The following is a 22,914-nucleotide window of genomic DNA, read 5'->3' as shown; positions in this document are numbered from 1 at the left end:
GGCTCTTTTCTTCCACTACTCCACCCCACTACTCAAGATTCCTTTGGTCCCCTCCATACATCACATGATTCAAATTTAACCAATCATCTTTAAGCTTCAAATGGATAGTCCAAGCTCAATAACAAGATTTCATGACCCATCTTCATAAGTCCATTTCATCCAATTCTTCAACATTCCAAGCCTAATTCTTCTAATATGGATCCAAAAGCACAATAACTCCTTGCAAGCCCACTAAGCCCAATAACAAGCTAATTCGCAACCGCAACGAGACTCCAAAAACCTGTAAAACACCTTATTCAAAATAGAAAGTACCCGATGTGATCAAAGATAAAGAAGGAATAGAATATGTAATGAAAAAACAATAAAAAAGGTTAAAAAAGCTTAAATACACTATATCACCTTTTTGCATAAGGTCTTTGTCTTCCTATCCAAGATCACCACTAGTTTCTCCATGTAATTCAGACAATTGTCTATATGAATATACTCCAAAGGTAAAATTGTGGATACATCTGTAATACACTTCCTTAATTGGGAAACATGAAAGGTATTGTTGATCTAACTAAGTTCTTCCGGCAGATCCACGCGATAGGCAACTGTGCCCCTCGAGTAATAACTTGAAAGGGTCTGATATACCTCGGGCCTAATTTGCCTCTCTTCCAGAAGCAAATGACACCCTTCCATGGTGAAACCTTAAGTCGTACGAGGTCTCCAACTAGAAACTCAAGATTTGACCTTAGTCGATTTGCGTAACTCTTTTGCCGACTTTGAGCAGTTTGAAATCTTTACTGAACTTTTTGGATACGTTTGGTAGTCTTCATCATAATGTTTGTAACACTCGAATCTAAGTATTTTTTCTAAGTTGTTGTAAGAAAATTATAAGATGAGTGACAGGGTTCCTCCATAGATTGGGCATACATATATGTACGCTTAGTGTACATGGGTAGAGAGATCGTGGACTTGAACCACGTATGAGGGGCGTACATGGCAAAAAAGCAAAACCCTAATTTTCATGCATGACCACTATTTAAGCACATTTATGACCTTTGGACCCTCACCCTTATCAGCCTAGGGAGGTTTTTATCGTCCCTTAAACCCTAGTTTGCTAGTGTGTGTGATCTTAGAGCTTTAAAGTGACTTCGGTGGCCTCTTTGGTGTGTTTGCAAAAAGAATAACTTGGTGTGCAAGCCTTGGACGTGGTTGAGCTTCAAGATCCTGAATCTACATCATCTTTGGAAGCTTTTGAGGGTATAAAGTTCATACCTTGTCTATCCTTTGCTTAGATCTACTTCTTTAGCTTGTTATGGTCCTTTTGGTTGGTCTTGATGAGTTAAGACCATTTGAGATACTAAATCTTGTAGATATGGATGTTTGGTGGGTTCCTTAAGCTTAAAGGTGAAAATTTTTTGGTGTTTCTGACTCCCATGCAAATGCTAAGTCATTTATTAAGCTCTTTTGAGCTCTAGGGCCTCATAAAGCCATGTATGCACGTAAAGTTGGCAACTTTACGTGATAAACCACCTCAGGGAGGTCAGATCTGAGTTTTTAGGCTAATGTCTTAACCGATTAAGAGCTAAAAAGTGAAGTTGGCCAAGTAGGATGAGTATGTTAGGCATACAATCTCGTACGCGCTGCGTACAAGCCCTTAAGCGTGTACGCTTAAGGGTGTTTTTTGGACTTTTGTCGTACGCCCCGCGTACTCAACAATGGGCTGCAGATGTTTGGTCCTTTCAATATTGGGCTTCATATTGGACTCTAGGATTTTAGGGCTTTATTTTGGGCCACCAGAATATTCTTTTGGGTTAAGGGTGTTTTTAGAATTTTGTTGTGGGCCTTAAGTGTTATGAGTTGGGTCTTTGGGCCTTAGGGCCCATCATTATGTTTTGGTCTAGGAATGATTAAAGCCATTAAGCGTAAGGTGAAGGGGAGGGGGGATGACCTTAGGAATTGGATTGGAATTTAGGCCCATAGTCATGATTGTTAACCCATTCCTAATTAGGGTAATTTGTCTATGTTCAATGTGATATTTCCCGAATCAGTAGCCGAGTAGTTAGTATTTATCAGCAGACCAAGGTCAGTCTCCTCCCTGTATCCATGGGTCAAAGATAAAAGGTCGGCCCACTATCCGGTTATGTAGTTTGTTAGTTGTCGTGTGATATATATTGTGTTTGAATGATCAGGTTAAAATATACCCCAGGCCGGGGTTCAATATGGCATGTCAGGTTGAAATATACCCTAGGGCGGGGACCACTATCGTACGATCGGGTTGAAATATACCCTAGGGAGGGGCCCATACTTGCTTTCTGGGTTGGAATATACCCCAGGGCTTGACCCAGTTGTATGTTTGGGGAAAACTCACTAAGCGTTTGCTTACAGTTTGTATTGTGGTTTCTGGTACTTTCAATACTAAGGGGAAGGGCCCAACTTGATGGAACAACATTCACTCCCCACCATTTTCCGCATTTATTGTTATTTTCACTCTAGTGATTTGATATGATGATGATTATGTAATGGATTTTGGAATCAAACTTATGATTGTAAAGCCTAATTAAAAACGAAAAATTTTCTCCTCGTTTTTGGGCTGTTACACTGTTAGTACTTCCCATAACTCACTGACCGACTTATCCCCAACATATTAGTGTACGAAACTTCCTCCCAAAAAGCATCTCGAATGGAGGTCAACCAATACTGTAATGGAAGTTGTTTTTGGAGGAGAATTCTGCCAACGGTAGATATGTATTATAACTCCCACTGAAATCAAGTACTCATTCTCACAGCATGTCCTCTAGGGTTTGTATCGTCCTTTCACTCTGCCCATGAATTTTAGGTTGATAAGTAGTGCTGATATGCAATCATGTTCTCATCTCTTCATGGAACTTGCTCCAATACCAAGAAGTGAAACAAACATCTCTATCGGAGATTATTAAGACTAAGACTCTATGCCGAGGAACTGTCCTGGATAGGTAAGAAGTGGGCTCTCTTAGTGAACATATCCACACCATGAGAAGTCTTTGTTAGCTTTGTGATGAAATTTATTTACTCCCATCTCCACATCAGGATATCGAGAGGTTGTAGTTTACCATGGGGCATCTGATGTTTAGCCTTAATTTTCCGACAAGTCAGATACTCAGATACCTCTCGAGATACCATGCTACATCCCTTTTCATAAATGGGCACTAGTAATTGTACATGAGTTCTCTATACATTTTTTAGCCCCTGGGTGAACCGAGAACCTGGATTTGTATACCTTGTCCATTAATATTTTCCAGGTTCCACTGGTATATGGAACCCAAACTCTGCCATGCATGGTTAACAACCCATGATTTTCTATGTCGAAAGCTAAGATTTGTCCCAAAATCATCTCACTTTTTTAGTTTTCTTTCTTGACTACTTCACTCTAAGCTTGCTTAATCATTTGTAGCACCAGAGTGATTACAGTCATCCTTAAGCAGATACCCTTCATTGGCATACTAGTTGTCTTCCAACTTAATGCATCAACAACTACGTTGGCCTTACCTGGATGGTAATGTATTTCGCAGTCGTAGTCCTTCACTACATCCAACCATCGATGTTGCCTCATGTTCAGGTTTGGCTAATCCATTAGGTATCTCATGCTTTTGTGGTATGTGTAAACGGTGCACCATACTCCATATATGTAATGGCTCCAAATCTTGAGAGCAAAGACTACTTCTCCCCAACTCTAGGTTGTTTGTTGGATAGTTAGCCACATGAGGCTTCAAATTTCTTTAGGTATACGTGATTACTTGACCTCGCTGGATGAGAACGACTCTAAAACCCATGATTGACACATCTCAATAAACTGCCATGTTGCCAATACCTTCTGGAAGGGTTAACACTGGAGCTTTGCATAAATTTTTCCTCAATGCTCTAAACGCTAATTGTTACTCAGGACCCCAGCGAAAAGTAACACCCTTCTTCATTAAACGAGTCATTGGTACCTTAATATTGGAAAATTCTTGAATAAATATTCTATAATACCCTACTAATCCCATAAAGCATCGAAATTCTAAGGGATTAGTCGGGACCAACCATCATATCATTGCCTCAATCTTAGCTGGATCTACTAAAATACCATCCTGGTAGACAAGATGCTCGAGGAATTGAACCTCTCTCAACCAAGACTGGCACTTGGAGAACTTCGCATACAACTTCTCTCTTCTTAGAACCTCGAGTACTTATCTTAGATGCTCATTATGCTGCTCTTGAGTCTTTGAAAAGACCAAGATATTGTCAATAAAAATAATTACCGATCGTTCAAGCATAGGTCTACATACTTGGTTCATTAAGTCCATGAATGCGACATGTGCATTAGTGAGCCTGAAAGGCCTCACTACAAACTCATAATGGTTGTACTGAGTTCCAAAGGCCGTCTTTGGTATATCTTCCTCCCTTACTAGCATCTGGTGGTATCTCGAATGAAGATCGATCTTGGAAAACTGTGAGGCTCCCTGAAGTTGATCAAACAAGCCGTTAATCCTAGGTAGTGGATAACGATTCTTCACTATGATTTTGTTAAGTTCTCTGTAGTCAATGTACATTATGTACGACCCATCCTTCTTCTTAACAAACAGAATTGGTGCTCCCCAAGGCGAACTACTTAGTTGAATGAATCCTTTGTGCATCAATTCTTGAATCTGGTTGGAAAACTCATGCATATCTACGGGTGTAAGACGATATGGTGCCTTAGCTACAAATGTCGGACTAGGAATTAAATCTATCTAAAATTCTACTTGTCACTATGGAGGCACACCGGGTAGGTCCTCGGGAAACACATCAAGGAATTCACAAACTATTGGTACTTATACAGTAGCTTCCTTCTTCTCTCCCCGAGCGTTGATTACATAGGACAAAAATCCCTCACATCCATGTTGTAGGTATTTTCTAGCCCTAGCGGCGGAACAAAACGTTGAACTACCTTTGGAACCTTCACCCCAGATAGTAAGTTCTCCCCCACTTGGAATCCGAAACCTCACTATCTTTTTCCTACAATCGATCAGGGCATCAAACTGGTTTATCCTGTCCATGCCTACTATTATATTCACCTCTCGCATAGGAATCACAATAATATTTATTAGGAAACTATCGCCATATATTCTTAAGGTACAACTACGGTAAAACTTTGATGCTTTAACTGTTCAATCGTCAACTATTTCTACTCTTAGAGGATGATCTAAATATATTAGGGTGTAATCAATGTTTTTCCTAAAATTAAGTGATTCGAAAGAATGACTTGCTCCTGAATTGAGTAATACTAAATCGGGCATGGAGTTTATAAGAAATGTATTGGCTACGACGTGAGTTGCCTCTTTTCCTTCCTTTACTGAGCTAAAAGGCTCACCCGTTGGCACTTGGAGCTTCAACTCTGCCCCGGAATCCATCGGTTATCCTCAAGGTTGCAGGTGTTGGAGCATGTATTGCACATGTTGGTTTCAAGAGAGGACATTCTGTTGGGTTTTGAGCATTCTAACACTCCTAAGTGTACATGTAACCCTAAATACCTTGGATCTATGTTTTCTATATTATACATACAAATATGAACATCCAATGTATTATCCTAATCTAGCATACAAAACTAATGAATATAACAAGATAGAATACATACCTCTTGATGTAGTATGTCTTCATGAAGCTTGAGTGCCAAGTGCCTCAAGTGTGACACCTCAAATGGTTCACACAACACCAAATACACTTGGAATAACTTGAGAGAATTCTACACTTCATGAAAATCGGCTAGCCCTTCTATTACACACACTAGTGGCCGATTTTGGTGAATAATATGATGCTTATATAGTGTGCTACAATTAGGGTTACACCATGTAAACCCTAATTGTCATGACCTTTCATTTCCATGACCCATGGGTTATGTAACCTCCATGGAGAATCCATGGAGTATCCTATGGGTTTAACCCAACTTGATAATTCATGGAGCTTTGGCCCACTATATAAGTTATGGATGATTTGCACAATCAACCCATATATTTAATTAGTCTTCTTTTGATCACATAATTAATTCTAAATTAATTCTTGATCAATACTAATTAAATATTATTATTCTTATTATTAATATACTAGAACTTATAATATATTAATAACTATAAGTGTCTTATTTCTCTCATTTAGTCTATCCAAGTGCATGATGCCATGCAACCCAAATGGACCATGTCGGGTCAGGTCAAGTCTTACCAATTATAGTTATGGACTTAGACATTAATCCAACACATTCGACCTTGAATTGTCCCAACTGGTTATAACTGAAAGAGACACACATGTTCTGTTTGCACTCCCTGACATAATGTCCTTCCTTGCTGCATTTATGACACCCAGGTCCTACTCAAAAAGGACCATCATGAAACCTTACGCACTTATTGCAAGTACGTCCCTTCTAACCTCTAAACCTTAAACCAACGGTTTTGAACTTCTTGGATACTGGTTGAGATGGAGTCAGAGTCTGCCTGTTTTCCTTCATCTAGGTCTCCAACTAAATCTCTCTTCTCCTGGCATGCTCCTGTATCTCCACTAAAGTCTTGTACCAGATGTTTGATACAATCTCCCTGATATCAATCTTGAGCATACTCAAGTCCCGATAAATCTTCATTTGTTTCGACGATGCATACTCAGGACAAAAAGCACTCTCTCCGTGAACATCTTGGTGATCTCAGTTATTGATTTCGTTGTCTTTTTGAGTGACAAATATTCTTGAGTTAGTCGCTCCCTTTCAACCATTGGGACATAATCTTCCCTGAACTTCTTAACAAATTGTTCCCAGGTCACCGTGCTCTTATCTGCAGGTGAATACTCCTTTCTAACAAGGTTCCACCAGTGTTTTTCTCCATGACGGATGAGATTCTACGTATACATGAACTTCAGGTTAGCTGGACAAGCACAGGTGTTGAAGAATCCTTCTATATATGAGATCTATCTCATGGTAACAATTGGATCTCTAACACCATCAAACTCTGGGGGTTTTGTGTTGTTGAACCTTCGTTAGGGCATTTCCTTATCTCTAGGCGAGGTTGTAACAGCGACAATAGCAGTGGTTGCGGTGGTAGCGGTACTAGAAACAAAAAATAATGCTCATCAAATAGGGTGATTAGTTCGGTTTTGATAGATCTGAACATCTCTGAAATCATTTCTCTCACGGCTGTAGATACTGTCACCTCTATCCAGTTGTATATACCAGTCTAGCTCGATCCTAACCCTTCCGATCCAGAACCAGAACTGGTTTCTCTAGTGATCATCACCATGCTGGAGATATAAATGGGACTATATCAATACAAATTTATTGAGTTATATTAGAATAACATTCAATCCTTTCCAGTCCCTTAGTAACTTTGCGACTTTTCTTGATTCTTGTATGGATCATGTGCTTCAGGTAGTACATACCCATACTACCTTCTACCACTATCCATACCAGATCCAAGAATTGCCCCAAGGGCCTAATCACACGCATTCCTAGATTTTCTTTTTGGACCCCTTCCACTTCATCCTACTACTTGCTGAGAAAAAATTCTACATGCATTTACTATTTATCTGAATAATACGATGATATGCCTCTAAAATCAAACAATCTATCAATTGGAAAATCCGACACTACAACGGTTGGACTCAAACGATAACTACACAATAGCACCAAATCAGACAATCTAAAACCATTAAATTATGGAAGCATGCAACCTAACGTATTTGTCAAATAGCTAATTAATATCAGTATAAGTTCTATGCAACAACTAGCAAACAAATATGTAAGCTGTAAGGCATCTTAAGTATCAGGAAATTCTTATTCCTCTAATTCCTAAAAAGATCCCTAGCATACACACTAGCTATAACGTCCCCTTTTCACGAGATTTTTTTATTTTTAAATAAGGTAAAATACAGTTGTAGAAAATCAGAGTAATAATAATAATGCGGAATCTCCATCGTTGTTGTTGTGTTGCCTTTACACGATCACCAATGGTACCTGAAAAACATTTAATCCATAGCTATAAACCAAAATATCACATACATCGCAACATAATAAACAACTATGGGTTATCAGCAACCCTGGGGACTATCAGAAGTCCTAATGGGCTAACAACACACCATGTGGGTTATCAGCAACCCTAGGGACTATCAGTAGTCCCAATGGGCTAACAGCATGCCCTATGGGCTATCAGCAACCCTGGGAACTATCAATAGTCCCAATATGCTAATAACATGCTCTCGATCTATTTGCAGCTCAGTAACACATAACACCAATCAGAAAATGAGAACATAAGCATAGGCAACACCTATACTAGTCTGCTGGACTAATAGCTCACTACCACATGTTAGGCCTCACACCATACTCTACATCGCCACTAGTAGACGACTATGGAATGCGTAGCCCTATGTAATTAGAGGTGAGATAGACAGTCGAACTGGTGATCTTACTTTAGAGCCACAACCAAACAAGGAACATGTAGGAAAGCCTAGATCAAGAGTTCTCAGGTTATCCTAAATGACTGGATATAATTCCTAAGGCATTCAACTAGATGATAACTAACCCTCTGATACCCTAACCAATGTACCACTATCCCTATGTCAATATAAACAACTAATGGTTATCATCAACCATGGGACTATTAACAGCCCTGGGGACTTGTAGTGACATAAGAACATGGTTTGGCATGCGGAATTAAAGTTTACACAATGAACATGGTGATTTGGGTGTTCAAGAGATGTACTGATTATGTATAGTGTTACACAAAAGGATCTAGATCTAGATTACATAAATAACACACACTTACACACTCACTTTTACATCTCTCAAGCGCACCTCTACAAGTGGTATGAACCCACCTTATATAGAGGTGTTTACATGTCTCTCTCTCACTCTCTATCTCTCATGAGTCTAAAGGCTAATGCACCACATGCAAGTGGGTTTACAAAAGTCAAACATTTACAAAGTCAATCATGAATAACTTTGTACCCCAACATTCTCCCCCTAAAAGTTAGGAATGAATGACCCACTTCAATTCTTCCAAAATCGAGCAACTACGCGATCCGAGCCTCAAGGGTGACACATGTCAAAACGAACTTCAATCTTCAATTCTTCCATGATTCTTCAATTTGGGCTCTAGGATGTGAGACCATACAAACCGAGCAACAATGAATGATTAACTCCAAATAATCACCCAAAAGTTGCGCATAAAAACACACCCCAAAAATCTTCAATAAAACCAAACCCATTTTGAATACATCATTTCCGAACTTCCAATTGCATCATTTCGTAAGCTTCAAAACTTCAAGATCACTTTGGTCTTCAAATCCGCGTAATATGAAAAATTCAAGTTCGAATTTCCATATAAAACTTCTCCCCCTTTTTATAATCGAAATTTGATTATAAAACTCCCAAGGAAAAAGAACGTGCTCTATTCAGAATTTTTCGTGTCAAAACTCCCCCTTAACATATGGCATAAACTTTGTGCTTCAATCCAGAAAACCCAAAAAATAATCAAACCATACGAAATGTTGATCATTCATACGAAGCCTTTTTCCATTTGTCAACCATTCGAAACTTGTGGGACTACTTTCAAAAATTTTGCTTTTCCATTCCAAACATACGAAATTTTCAACGCATCGTACGAAAGCGTCTCCTCTTCATACGAAATTTTTCTTCAACCAAAATTTTCTCTCTCCTCTTCGTATGATCATAGCACCAAATCCATAACCATATTCACGAATTCGAAGGCACTTGAAGCCTCTTAATGAACAATAACCTCGTAATCATCCAACCTCTGAATTGAATTATGTCACTTCATACATTCAACCCAAAATCGGATTTTCGCTCTTACAGTTCATCGTTTTTCGTTCGTTATCCAGTTCACCAAACCCAAAATCCTTTATTTTGCAAACATCGACACCCCTTCATGTTTCATCAATATCAAACTTCATTAGCCAACATCAATTCCCAAATCTTCAAATCTTAACCCAAATTCTCGTTCTTCATCACTCTGAATCAAAATATCAGTCCTTCGTTTTTCACATCTCAATCATTCCAACTCATTCAACCATTCATTCATAATCAAAGGTTCGTTTGTCCCTAAACCAAACCCATATCAACCATCTGATGGGTTTTATGCATAAGAAACATTCCTATGTGCTCATACAAACCCTAATGCTTGGATCTAGGTTTCTATGTTGTACATGCTTTGATTCCAAGACTTACAAACCTAGATCTATCATATATAATTCAAAATTATCATAAAGAAAACATATCTAATTGGTTTACCTTTTTCAAGTAGCTTGAATCCTTGTAATCTTCTTAATATTGAGCTTATAGTCACAAATGTAACTCCTCTAATGGTTCACAAACCCCACAAGCAAGAAGGCAATCTGAGAGGGGGTAAGAGAGGTGCTGAAATCGGCCTAGGGTTCTTTTAGAATCAAGTGGTAGCCGATTTCCATAGCCTAGGGGTTTTATTTATATTGCTGGCTGCTAGGGTTTCAGCCTAAACCCTAATGGACAGCTTAATCACCAAGCAGCCCATAGAACCTTCTAGATTAGGGCCCTTGGACGAAAATATGATGGATCCCCATCATAATTTCGTTCCCCCTTAGTCCATTAGGTTCTCCAGCCCAAAACTCAACTATCATACATTTGACAGTTTATACCCCTTTATTTAAATTAATCTCTTTTAGTCACCAAATTAATTCCTAATTAATTTATGAAAAATACTAATTAAATAAATATGATTTCTCCTTTAATATACTATTCTTATAATATATTAATAAACCATAATATTCTCTCTTTCTCCTTAAATTACCTTGTCAAGTTGTTTTGGAGAAGACAACCCAAAAGGACCATGCACAACCTAGTCAAGTACATACCAAATATAGTTACGGGCTTAGACACTATTCCAACACCCAACATTCGAAATCAAAAACCATTACTTAACCCATCGTCTGTCGATTTTTCGTGAATTCAGATTCCAAAAACTTTCGTTCTTAAATCAAACCCAGTCGACACCAATCATCCATCCAAACCATTCGAACCTTAGACCCATCTATCGACTCCAAACATTCGATCATTTGCCCCAATTCCAAAATCGTTGCCATCAACAACAAAGTCCAACCCTTCGAATCTTTGATTCAAGAACTCAGCAACAATCAAACAAATATCAAACCAGACTCCAAACATTCGAAATCAATTTCATCAGCCTTCCCAAGTTCTTTCCTATCCTTCAATTCACAACTCCAAAATCAAAAATCGATTTTGAAAATGACAATATCGACTGAAAACATTCCAATATCAATTTCCTGTTTGACTTCCAAAACGACTCAAAACAAGAGCAACAAAAGCAAGATCGATTCCAGATTTATCAAGAATCTGATTTTGACTTCCGCTTTGACTTGTTGATTTCAATTGCCGACAAACACCAAACACAATTTTATCAACTCAATTTACAGATCAAACACTGAATACAAAACAATTTTCATCTGTTCTTCATACGTTCTTCAATTGTTCTTGAGTGCTCATCATCAATCTCTTCACAGAAGATTATCAATCGAAATTTTCACGATATCGATGCAATTTCAAGACTCCAGTCACAAATCAAAACACCAAATAGATTCCAATCGATTATCAAAACAATAAACTATGTACAATGAATTACGATAAAAAACAAATCAATATCATGAACAAGAATGAGATCAAAAGTTGAAGTCGACTGGATTTCAATCTAGAACCAATTTTGGTCAAAAAGATATGTCGTTGAACCGTAACAGAATATTTTTGATTTGGGCTTAAATTTGTATTTAGGAATAGTAATGATTTTCAAATGGTTTTGGATTTTGTTTGAGCTTGATCAAAGAAAGAAAATTAGATTGGATCTAAAATTGGGCTTGAAACAAATACGATCCAACTGAGGCAAAACGATCAAAAATCAAGAACGCAACGCACGAATTCAATGAAATTAAGAGAGATCATAAAGAGAGACTCACCAAAAATGCTTCAATTGTGACAAATGTTGCCAAACCAAGAATCGTTCTTCAAAAATCACGTTGATCTTGAATACCCGCTCTGATACCAATTGTAGTGACATAAGAACATGGTTTGGCATGCAGAATTAAAGTTTTTACAACGAACATGGTGATTTGGGTGTTCAAGAGATGTATTGATTATGTATGGTGTTACACAAAAAGGATCTAGATCTAGACTACATAAATAACACACACTTACACAGTCACTTTTACATCTCTCAAGCACACCTCTACAAGTGGTATGAACCCACCTTATATAGAGGTGTTTACATGTCTCTCTCTCACTCTCTATCTCTCATGAGTCTAAAGGCTAATGCACCACATGCAAGTGGGTTTACAAAAGTCAAACATTTACAAAGTCAATCATGAATAACTTTGTACCCTAACAGGACTATCAACGGTCCTTGAGTTATCAGCAACTCAATATATACTCATAATGGCCATCAGATACTAAGACTCAGCTAGTCTATCATGCACCCTACTATACATAGGTAATATAATGAGAAAACTTACATGAATCAAATACACAGGGAAACACAGCAACATACTCACTCCCTGCACTGATTGCTCCAGCGAACTGACTAGCACCAAACCAAGGTGGAACCCTAATCAATACCCCAATCCCTTCAATTTTGACCTAAGGTCAAACTTATCAAAAATTCAACGGTCAAAAAATTCAATGGTCAACCATCACCACGACGTGGAGGACTCTTGGTCGCGTCGTGGGAACATCCAGACAAAACAATTACGAGGACCTCAAACGTCACGACGTGACATGCATATTGTTACGTCGTGGGATCTGACTTTGGACAACTTAATTGATTAAGCCATTAAGCCCTTAATCCACACAATCATCCCTTTCAATATGCTTCCTTACACGCAAAGAGTCATAAAAATTGTTGCTTTATAGACATGAATGCCCTATGCAAGTCTTAAGCTCGTACTATGTCACAAACGATGAAAAAAGGTCAAAACCTCATGTATGAGTTCAAAACTCTACCAAATTTCACATCTAACACATCTAACCACAAAGGGATTCTATAGATCAATAACGTTTCCAACTTAATGGAATCCCAAAACTCCAACTATTCTAAACATGGAGAATAATGAATAAAGGTGTAGATCTAGCAACATAGAATCATAAAGCTTGGAGCTTTAATGCTCACAAAGGTTCAGATTAAGTGTTAGAAGATGATGATGAGACTTGCAAGATGGATATATGCACCAAGGATGATCCCCTATCCTTTAAGACACCAAAAACTACCAAAAGCTCAAGAACTCATCAATGGAGGATAGGGTTTCGTTGAGAGGGTTGGAGGCTGAAGAAGATTCCCTAAACCTTGAGTTTAGGGGCTTAAATATGGAAGAACCCCTAAAAGATCATGGGCTTGGGTGGCTGAGGTCATGTCGTGACCTTCCTTTCGTCACGTTGTGGCAGCCACCCCGGATACGCATTCATCCAATTGGCATGTCACGTCGTGACACAAGGTTTTTCCCAAAAGCCATACCTTTGTTCCTTCTAAACCCTCAACCGGTATAATCTAGAAAATGGGTGTTATAATTCTCCCTCACTTAAATTAGATTTTGTACTCAAAATTAGTTCTCACATTATACTCTTGTAACACCCTTCGAACCTCTTGTAGGCTCTCCAAACTCGTTTCCTTCAACACGGGTTGAGATCGCTTCGAAAACTAGCATCTGCAATCATTGACAAAAAGGGGTCCAAAACCAAGCTCATAAGCCAATATGAGCAGAAACTCCAAGGATCTAAATCACATTTAATGCAAAATCTCTTAAGCAATCGACCAACATCCAACACTTATGCCAACACCATTCTTAGCGAGAAATTTTGACCTACCGAAGAATGAATTCCACATAGCACCACTAACCCACAATAAGAAAAACTATCTTCTTTGCCTTTAACTTGTAGACTCCAAAGTCATACCTAGCATCCAGGTAGACATCGCCACCCCATCCGCCACCTATGCTAACCAAAATCTCTTCGAACCGCTTCGACCACGAATTTATGTCCTTGCGCCGCCTACCAACAACCTAAGAAGGAACCTGCAACCAACACCATAGCTGACAACCTCACACATCAATGTACCAACAAAAACCCTAAACAAAGCCCAATAGAAAAAAGACTACACTAGCCTATACATCCACCCTATCGATCGAAATTTGTAGATTTAATCAGTCCCAAATCTTCCCGAAGGCACACCATCCCATTGACAACACTCGGGCTTACCCCCAACTTGCTAACCACTAACAGCTCTCGGGCTCATTCTCGATCTGCTAACCACTAATAGCTCTCCCAGTTCTAACATAGACCTATAATGAACCTGCAAGACTTAACTCTCCTTATCAAGCCTTTAGGTCATGACTCGGATTTCTAGGTCCCAATCAAACAAAAAAACAGACAAGAAAGTCCTCCACACGACCCTCAACCTGTACCCCTAACACCCTAGGATCCTAAAGCATGATGATGCCATACAAAATACTAACACGCCTACAACTAAGACTATTTGGAAGAAATTCAACAAATGAAGCCTTGATGTAGAAATCAGAATATTAAGCATTACACGAAAGTCTTGAACTTGGGAAATCTGGCTGAAAACTGCATTTTGGCATGATTTCTTTCTGTTACAAATTCTCCACTCACCCATACTTGAAATATACAAATCATTCAAATGATACACACATAAAGATTTTTTTTTCTAAATCGAACAAACAAGAGCACTACTTTTTCTTTCCCTTAAAGAATAACTTAAAATGGAGAAGTTATCCTTAAGTCTAAGTCACCCTAGCAATGCAGTCCACCTAGAACCTCGAAACACCACTAACACAATTTTATACATGGGACAATCTTTCATTTAGAAGGAAACTTCCTGAAGCAAAAACCAATTCATAAATGATATATATATATATATATATATATATATATATATATATATATATATATAAATATATAATAAACTAAAATCAAACTCGCAGTCGAAAAAGTCGCCATAGTTGGATCCTCTACAACAAACTGGTAGGCTCTTTCTTTAGCCCTGGACACCTCAGCCCTCCCTTGACGTCCATCTATCATCTGCCATGCTAAAGGTGTGGGATTATGCACTTCACCAAACATGAGAAGGGGGCAATGGGCTCTAATGTGGCCCTCCTAGTCGTAATGGAAACAAACCCACATTCTCTGCCTGCAATCCATACCGAAATGCCCCGCATTGCCACACCTACGACATCTAAAAGATTGACACCTTCTACCATGAAACTTCCCACACATCTATCACAAACAAAACTGCTATGCTCTACTAGTCCTACTCTCGTGTCGGTGGACTTGAACTGCTTGGCCACCGACTGCAAGTGTACTGAAACTGGCCTATCCTCCTTCCTCTGGTCCGATCCGGTGCAGATGTTCAAATGTTCACCATAGAAGAAAGCAGTGGCGAATCTAGAACCAAAATCAACGTGGTTCCTTATATAAATGAAATGGAAAAAAGTATGAAAATGTAGGTCTTTTGGCAAAAATAAGGTAGTTCCTTATGTTTTTTTATATATAATTATTGTATTAAAAAAGAAAAAAGGTAGGTCCTAGGACCTACCTTGAGTGTATGTAGTTACGCCCCTGGAAGAAAGCCTTTTCTCATTCTCGACGAGAAATCTTGAAAAATACTTAATCTTTGCAAAACATATTATCCGAACAATTTAGTTTTACATAAATGATCGATCAAAACGCCATTATTTACATATGATTTTACAAAAATCATTTGTGCATGACATTTTATTTTAGAGCAGAATGCACAACTAAAGACACCAAAATAACTAAGGATTTAAAGAAAAAATATAATAAATATATATCTTAAGCAAAACTGAAAATGTAAATATCCTCAAATGTTCGGAATGAGTCAGAGAAAAAAGACCCCTATTGATATTATAAGTTTATATATATATATATATATATATATATATATATATATATATATATATATATATATATATATATATATATATATGGGAAAAGTGAATATACCCTTAAGGGTATATAAGCTTAGGTACCCGAACACACCATAATACGTCGTTTTGTTTGATAAATTCATTATAATGTTCATAAACTTCAATCTTAAGTTGATTTACTTTCAAGATATTCAAAATTTCCGTATAATCTTTCTCTTACATCACATCTTTTTGCCGAACACTTATTAGGCTATATATATTGTAGATGAAAATGAAAATTATGTAAGAGAAAGATAAATGTGTAATTTATAAAAATCTTGGAAGTAAATCAAGTTAGAAGTTAAATTATAAGAACATTAGACAATTAGAATGTATTATATGATACAAAACAACGTATTATGGTGAGTTTGGGTACCTAAGCTTATATACCCTTAAGGGTATATTCACTTTTCCATATATATATATATATATATATATATATATATATATATATATATATATATATATATATATATATATATATATATATATATATATATATATATATATATATATATATAAAATTAAGATCTATGTAGCTCACCACTTTGCACCCAATGCCCCATGATTTTAAGATCTTTGCCCTTAATATCATTCTTGGAAATTTTTTTATCATGCGACTTAAAAATAGATCTCCCAAAAAGAAAAGAAAAAGAAAATGATATTGCAAATGTGGTATATGATTTGCATAAAGTATGATGTAGGCAGTTATGACGTGTCCCGTCCATTTTCTGCCACTGGATGATCGTTGGTGAGATTAACGGCTGAGACTAATTCTAAGCTTTGTTGATGAGGCGTGTATTGTGCGTGTACAAAAAGCGTGTGGGGGCTTCGAGTTCGAGACAAGTGCTTTTGGTTATCAAAGCAAGTGGCAAGTGTACATAAATAGCTCCTTGGGTTTCGTTGGTGATTATTTATTGATAACGATATATGTCACATTGATCTTTTATAAAAGAGTGTAAGCACATGCCTACATGCTTCATATGTGTTAATGTATGCTGGAATGAATTCGGATTACGTGAACGTAAGTCGTCAAAAATCAGATATTATCATCATTTAATCACTTTCCAAAAAGTATCGCCATAAAAGAACAAATTATTGTTGGTAAATATCATTCTTATTGCTATGAATCGTGAGTTACAAACACCATATCTACAATAAGGCTATGGGGTGTCATGATTGGCTTACCGCTAGTATCTGACGTTGAAGGCTTCACCATCTGTAAATACCGGCTCTCGACTTCATATTTACCGCCGGTATAATACCCGTGGTAGCTTTGTACCGGCTGCAAAATTTTAAATTTTGGAACGTTGGGGAGAATTGAACCGTTGGCAAACGGTTGGAAACGACTATATGCCATTTTTTTTAACAAATCTATTATATATACAATTCATTCTTCCAAAATATAACCACACTACAAATTTTGTACAAAACTTTTCATTGAAAATGTCTTTCAACAATCCAAACTCTTCCAAACAAAATGCTCCAAACCAAAATGTTAAACAACCCTTTCACATTTTTCTGCTATGATCTGTCATCACCACCACCTTACCGGCCACAAAATGGATGGTGTCCATAGCTATTATTCACAATTTCAAATGCCACAACAATTCCAATTCCAATCTCAACCCGAAACCCAACCATCCCAATCCCAATTTCCATCCCAACCACTTTACACACCTTCAAATGAACACGAGGAACAACAACAACGACCTCAACAATAAAAGAAAGGAAATGCCGATCCGAGAAGATGGACACAAAAATAAGAAGTTGAGTTAACAAAGGCATGAATCGACATATCCGAAGATGGTGACATGGGAAACGGTCAAAATTATGATCAATTTTGGTTCCGTATCACGAAGCAGTTTTGTAAGGGAATAGGTCGAGATCTAGATTATGGGACCTCCGACCTATGTAACTCGAAATGGAATCTTATGAACAAAGTCGTGACACATTGGAATGAAATTTACACAAACTTTGAAAAGCAATGAGCTAGCGGAGAAAGTGAAGCGAATTTGTTGAAAAAAACGCACGCTACATTCCAAGACGATACGCTAAAGCTTTTTAAGTTTATTCATGTGTGGGAAGTTGTTAAAAGAAGCATTAGGTGGAAAGAACTTGCAACACATGAAGAAATTGTTAATCCACCAAAAAGAAGTTGAAGATCTTCTTATTTAAGTTCACAATAGATCTCATCGGATGATCACGTAGTCGTTCATTTTAATGATGATAATGACGACATTGAAGAAATATGTCCGCCTCCTCCTTAAATGGGAAGGGAAAAGCTCGAGCAAAAGTGAAAGGGAAAATGACATCTTCAAATTTGTCGGTCGGGATCAAGCGGTCAGCTAGATCGGATGAAATGATGACACAAATGACACAATTGAATTCAACTGTAAAGAGGCATATGGCTGAAACCGTCCGACTCACAGAATATTCATTGTTAATGTAAGATCTGAGACATCTTGACCCCAAAGATCAAGAGGCGGCAAAAGTGGTGAAGGAGTAGATTTGCGAAAAATATAAGCTAAACTGCAAATGAAATTTTGATGTTATGTTTTTTTATAGTTTTTTTTTTCTTTAATGTAATTTTTAATTTCTTGTTTTTATTAGGATTTGTAAAATGTAATTTTTAATTTTAGTATGGTTTTCACAAAAGTTCTTATTTTTCTTATTGAAATTAAAAAAAAAAACTCATAAGTAAACCATTTACCACACTCTATTTCGTAGATGAAAATTATAAAAACTATAAAAGTTGATGTGACGCCTACATGACATATTTTTACCATTGGTAAAAAAAATACCACACCCCTTAACCTAATACAAGTCCAAAAGGGTTGGCGAATTCGCTAAGCTAGGCTATCGAAATAGGCTTCCAAGTGGGCCAGACTACTACACAACATTCTAATCTAACATCCCCACAATTTTATTGGGAGGAGTGTTGTATGTTGTAGATATATTTTGAATTTAGAAAAAGATTGAATGGTACTTGTACTACGAAGATACATGCAGTTATGACCTGATCAATGATCATAGACAAAGCAGATGTCAATTTCGATGTGTTTGATCTATTGGTGCAAGACAAAATTAGTGAAAAAATCGACACTGCTAATATTGTCATAATATACAATGGGCGCCTTAGTAGGCGAACAAAAAAGTTTCCTCGGTAGCTTGCAAATCCAACTGTACCAAGAAATAACACTTTGGTGTTTGGATGACCATGACACCAAGCTGTCACAAAAAAAAATACAATTACCGAAGATAGACTGTCTATGAATAAATGTATTAAAATGTTAATGAATATTCTAATATGTAAATGAAAACATGAAATCAATGTATAAAAATTGTGAAAATGATGATTTTTTTTTGATTATAGAAAAACAAGATTTTAACTCACTACATTGGATATATCCGGTTATTTTTCAATCAGAAAGTTAATATTAGTTTCTAAATTCTTAAAGCAAATACAATCGTCCAACAAAAATCATTATTTTTGTGTTTTGGAGGCCAATAATCCTTCAACTCACTTTCAAATTTAACATCATTTTTGTGTTAAGTTCGTTTTAACACCATATATAAAGGTCAAATCTGTAAGCCTTTAAAACATTATTTTAGATGTTGGTTGTAATTGAATTACCATCAAAATTTTGATGTTAAACAATCATTATTATGATGTTATATGGTTGGAAAATCTCTTAATCTTTTAATATTTCTACTAGATCCACTTCATTAGGGATTAAGGGGATGTTTGACTTATTTTTTGAGAAGCCAAAAATCATTTTAAGAAAAGATAAAAGGTAAAAGATGTTTGGTAAAAACACTTTTAAAAACTACTTTTGGATTTTGGATATAAGAAAAATGAACTTTTTGAAAAAGTAAAAAAACCCTGACATTTTGCAATTTTTCCTAAAATGATTTATGACCTTAGACAAGCCAAACACCCCCTAAGTTTATAAAACCTTTTTGTAAATAGTTTATAACTTTTCAGCTAAAGTACGAAATATAATAATTGTTGTAAAATTAGTTATTATCTAAATTGAAAAATAAAGCTATAGAGAAAACGGAAAAGGTCACAATTTTCCTTTTGAAAAACAAAAATTGCAACGCTTTCAACACACCACAATATACGCGGTCCATTATCCATCTCACTCCACCGTATAAGAAACCATCCACCCTTTAGGGTTTCAAACATTCCTCATCCCGAATTCTCTCATTCTCCTTCACCATTTTCATCTAACTTCACCTCAATTCCACTTTTCTCATCTCAATATTGAAAACATTTTCTGGGTTCTTCCTAGTTTTCCCTAAACCCATTTTTTTTTCTTCACTACTGTGCTCAATTGTGTCGTCTCCCCTGAGTTTCTCTTTGTGATCACCCAAAAAGCTTCAGGTTTTGTGTTTCTACAGTCTTAAATTCATCAACAAGTTTGTGGGGTTTCCTACTTTTGATGTGAAAAGAAAATGCGAACTGATTATCAAGGCTCATCTTCTCCAAATTTCACAAGTTTTGGGCGTTCAATTCTTAGTATGAAACGCGATCCAGTGGTTCACTCCATAGACCATGAAATCCCACATCAAGAAAAGGAAATCGAAGCTTTTCAAAGACAGGTAACTCAAAGGTTTCATGAGTTATCTGCAGTCGATTCACAGGAACTTTTATCCGTTTCTTGGATTTCAAAACTCCTTGATGTTTTCCTGTGTTGTCAAGAGGAATTCAAAGCCATATTATTCAACCACAATTCTTCTTTGAGCAAACAACCCATGGATAAACTGATTTCTGATTATTTCGAAAGGAGTATAAAGGGTTTAGACGTTTGTAACGCCATTAGAGATGGGATTGAGCAGATCAGACAATGGCAGAAGCAATTGGATATTGTGTTATGTGCTTTGGATAATCAAAAAGGTCTTGGTGAAGGTCAAATCCGAAGAGCTAAAAAGGCTTTGATCGATTTAGCAATTGAGATGCTTGACGAGAAAGATTCAAACACAAATCTTGCTCAAAGAAACCGATCATTCGGGCGATATCAAAAGGATTCACAAGGAAACAAATCTTTGAAGCATTTCAGATCATTATCTTGGAGCGTTCCAAGATCTTGGTCATCTTCAAAACAACTCCAAGCAATCGGGAACAACATTGTTCCTCCAAAAACTAATGAAATCATCGCCACAAATGGACTGGCTGTGGTTGTTTACACAATGAGTCACGTGTTCTTATTTGTAATGTGGGCTTTAGTGGCTGCAATCCCTTGTCAAGATCGTGGGTTACAATCCCATTTCAACATGCCCAAAAATTTCATTTGGGGGGCACCGATTCTCTTGTTACACGAGAGAATTTTGGAAGAATCCAAGAAAAAAGAAAGGAGAAACACTTGTGGGCTTTTGAAGGAGATTTATGGGATTGAGAAATCAGCTCGATTTATGAACGAATTGACTGATTCCATTCAGTTCCCATTACCAGAAGAAAAGGAAGAAGAAGTCAGAAAAAGAGTGGACGACTTGAGGGTTGTTTATGGAGCTTTGAAGAACGGATTGGATCCATTGGAGAAGCAAGTGAGAGAAGTATTTCATAGGATTGTAAGAAGTCGAACTGAAGGACTTGATTCCATTGCAAGAGGAAGCGACTGATCAATGGTTTGAGCTCTCTATTTGGTATCTTTTTTTGTTTCAAGAATGAGTGATCTTGAACAAACTTTGGTAATGTAAATGTTATAAACACCATATATATTTACCTTTTTTTCTCTAGCTTTTTTACAACAACAATGGTTTGTTTTTGGTTAAATTACCAATATGATGATATGAAAAGCTGATAACACTGAAATCTTGTTATTGTTGTTTTGAGTTAATAGCTTAAAATATGTACATAGAAAGTTAAGCTACAAGTTGGATCTTGATGCTTTGAATTATATGTTTTTATTATCAACATTATTCATTGTTGGTGTTGAAGTTCCATATTAATGGTCAAATCATGAGAAATTTGGACTCCATTTATATATCAAAACCTGAGTGGTGTCTAGACTAAAGAGTCACTCTTTATGTAGTTAAAACAATCTAATTCATCATTATGTGGTTGAAGTCTTCCTCTCTCCTCAACTATTGTAGAAAGAAATTCAAAGATCTCCACATATCTAACAATTGATTTGAAGAAATTGTTGACCTAACCGAATTTGTGAAAAGTTTACACTTCCATCGGGAATTTATATTAAATCAACATAAGTTTATCTCTTCAAAATCGAATTGTTTACTAAGTGTACGTCTTAATGGCTCGATACCAAAATTGTTTTAATTTATGGTAATTATGCAAAATGATTTTGATAAGAGGCGATGTATGTGAGATATTTGAAATTGATATTCTTGGTTGGGTTGAAGGTGACAAAAGAAAATATTTTGTTTATTCTTGAATAAAGAAATTCAATAGGAAATTGAGAATTTAATAACCAATACAACCTCATCTCAAAGTATTGACCTTTGACAAGAAGCCTTCTTTACTCACCTATTTTGACCAGTTCATAGAAGCTTCTATGGAATTCAACCATATAAAGTTGACTTTGACTTATATATCAATATATTTAGGGATAGTCATAGCTATGCAAATTAAATTAAAGATTTGATGAACGGGTTATTCACTTATTTGTTAACATGCACGTTTAGTTAATAAAATTATTGTTTTAAACTGAAACTAGAGATAATCACAAAATTGACCCATATTTTATCCGACTTTTGAGCATTTGTTGAAATGAACGATATATCTGAATTACAAAATTGACCGATAATTTATCTAACTTTCAGATTTCAACCATATAAAAAGTATATTTATCTTTCATTTGTATATCACTTAAAATTCATATCAACCCTAACATCTTTTCATTCCTGCATATGTACCTGATTTTGATTAAGTTTTTG

General features: G+C 36.6%; 1 protein-coding gene across 1 annotated transcript; it reads left to right on the top strand.

Moving 5' to 3' along the window:
- Positions 1 to 20,141: 20,141 nt before the first annotated feature.
- LOC111906501 (protein ROH1) lies at positions 20,142 to 21,832 on the top strand. Its single transcript, XM_023902263.1, has one exon. It carries the CDS (start codon positions 20,476 to 20,478, stop codon positions 21,637 to 21,639), a length of 1,164 nt encoding a protein of 387 aa, XP_023758031.1. The 5' UTR covers positions 20,142 to 20,475; the 3' UTR covers positions 21,640 to 21,832.
- Positions 21,833 to 22,914: the final 1,082 nt, after the last annotated feature.

This window comes from Lactuca sativa, chromosome 1 (genome assembly GCF_002870075.4).
Source record: "Lactuca sativa cultivar Salinas chromosome 1, Lsat_Salinas_v11, whole genome shotgun sequence".
NCBI classification, from domain to species: Eukaryota; Viridiplantae; Streptophyta; class Magnoliopsida; order Asterales; family Asteraceae; genus Lactuca; species Lactuca sativa.
Note: the sequence above shows the minus strand (reverse complement) of the source record. Positions and strands in the feature narration are given on the sequence as shown.

Excerpts from the sequence above, each read along its gene's own strand:
- LOC111906501 (XM_023902263.1), top strand. The coding sequence starts at position 20,476 with ATGCGAACTGATTATCAAGGCTCATCTTCTCCAAATTTCACAAGTTTT.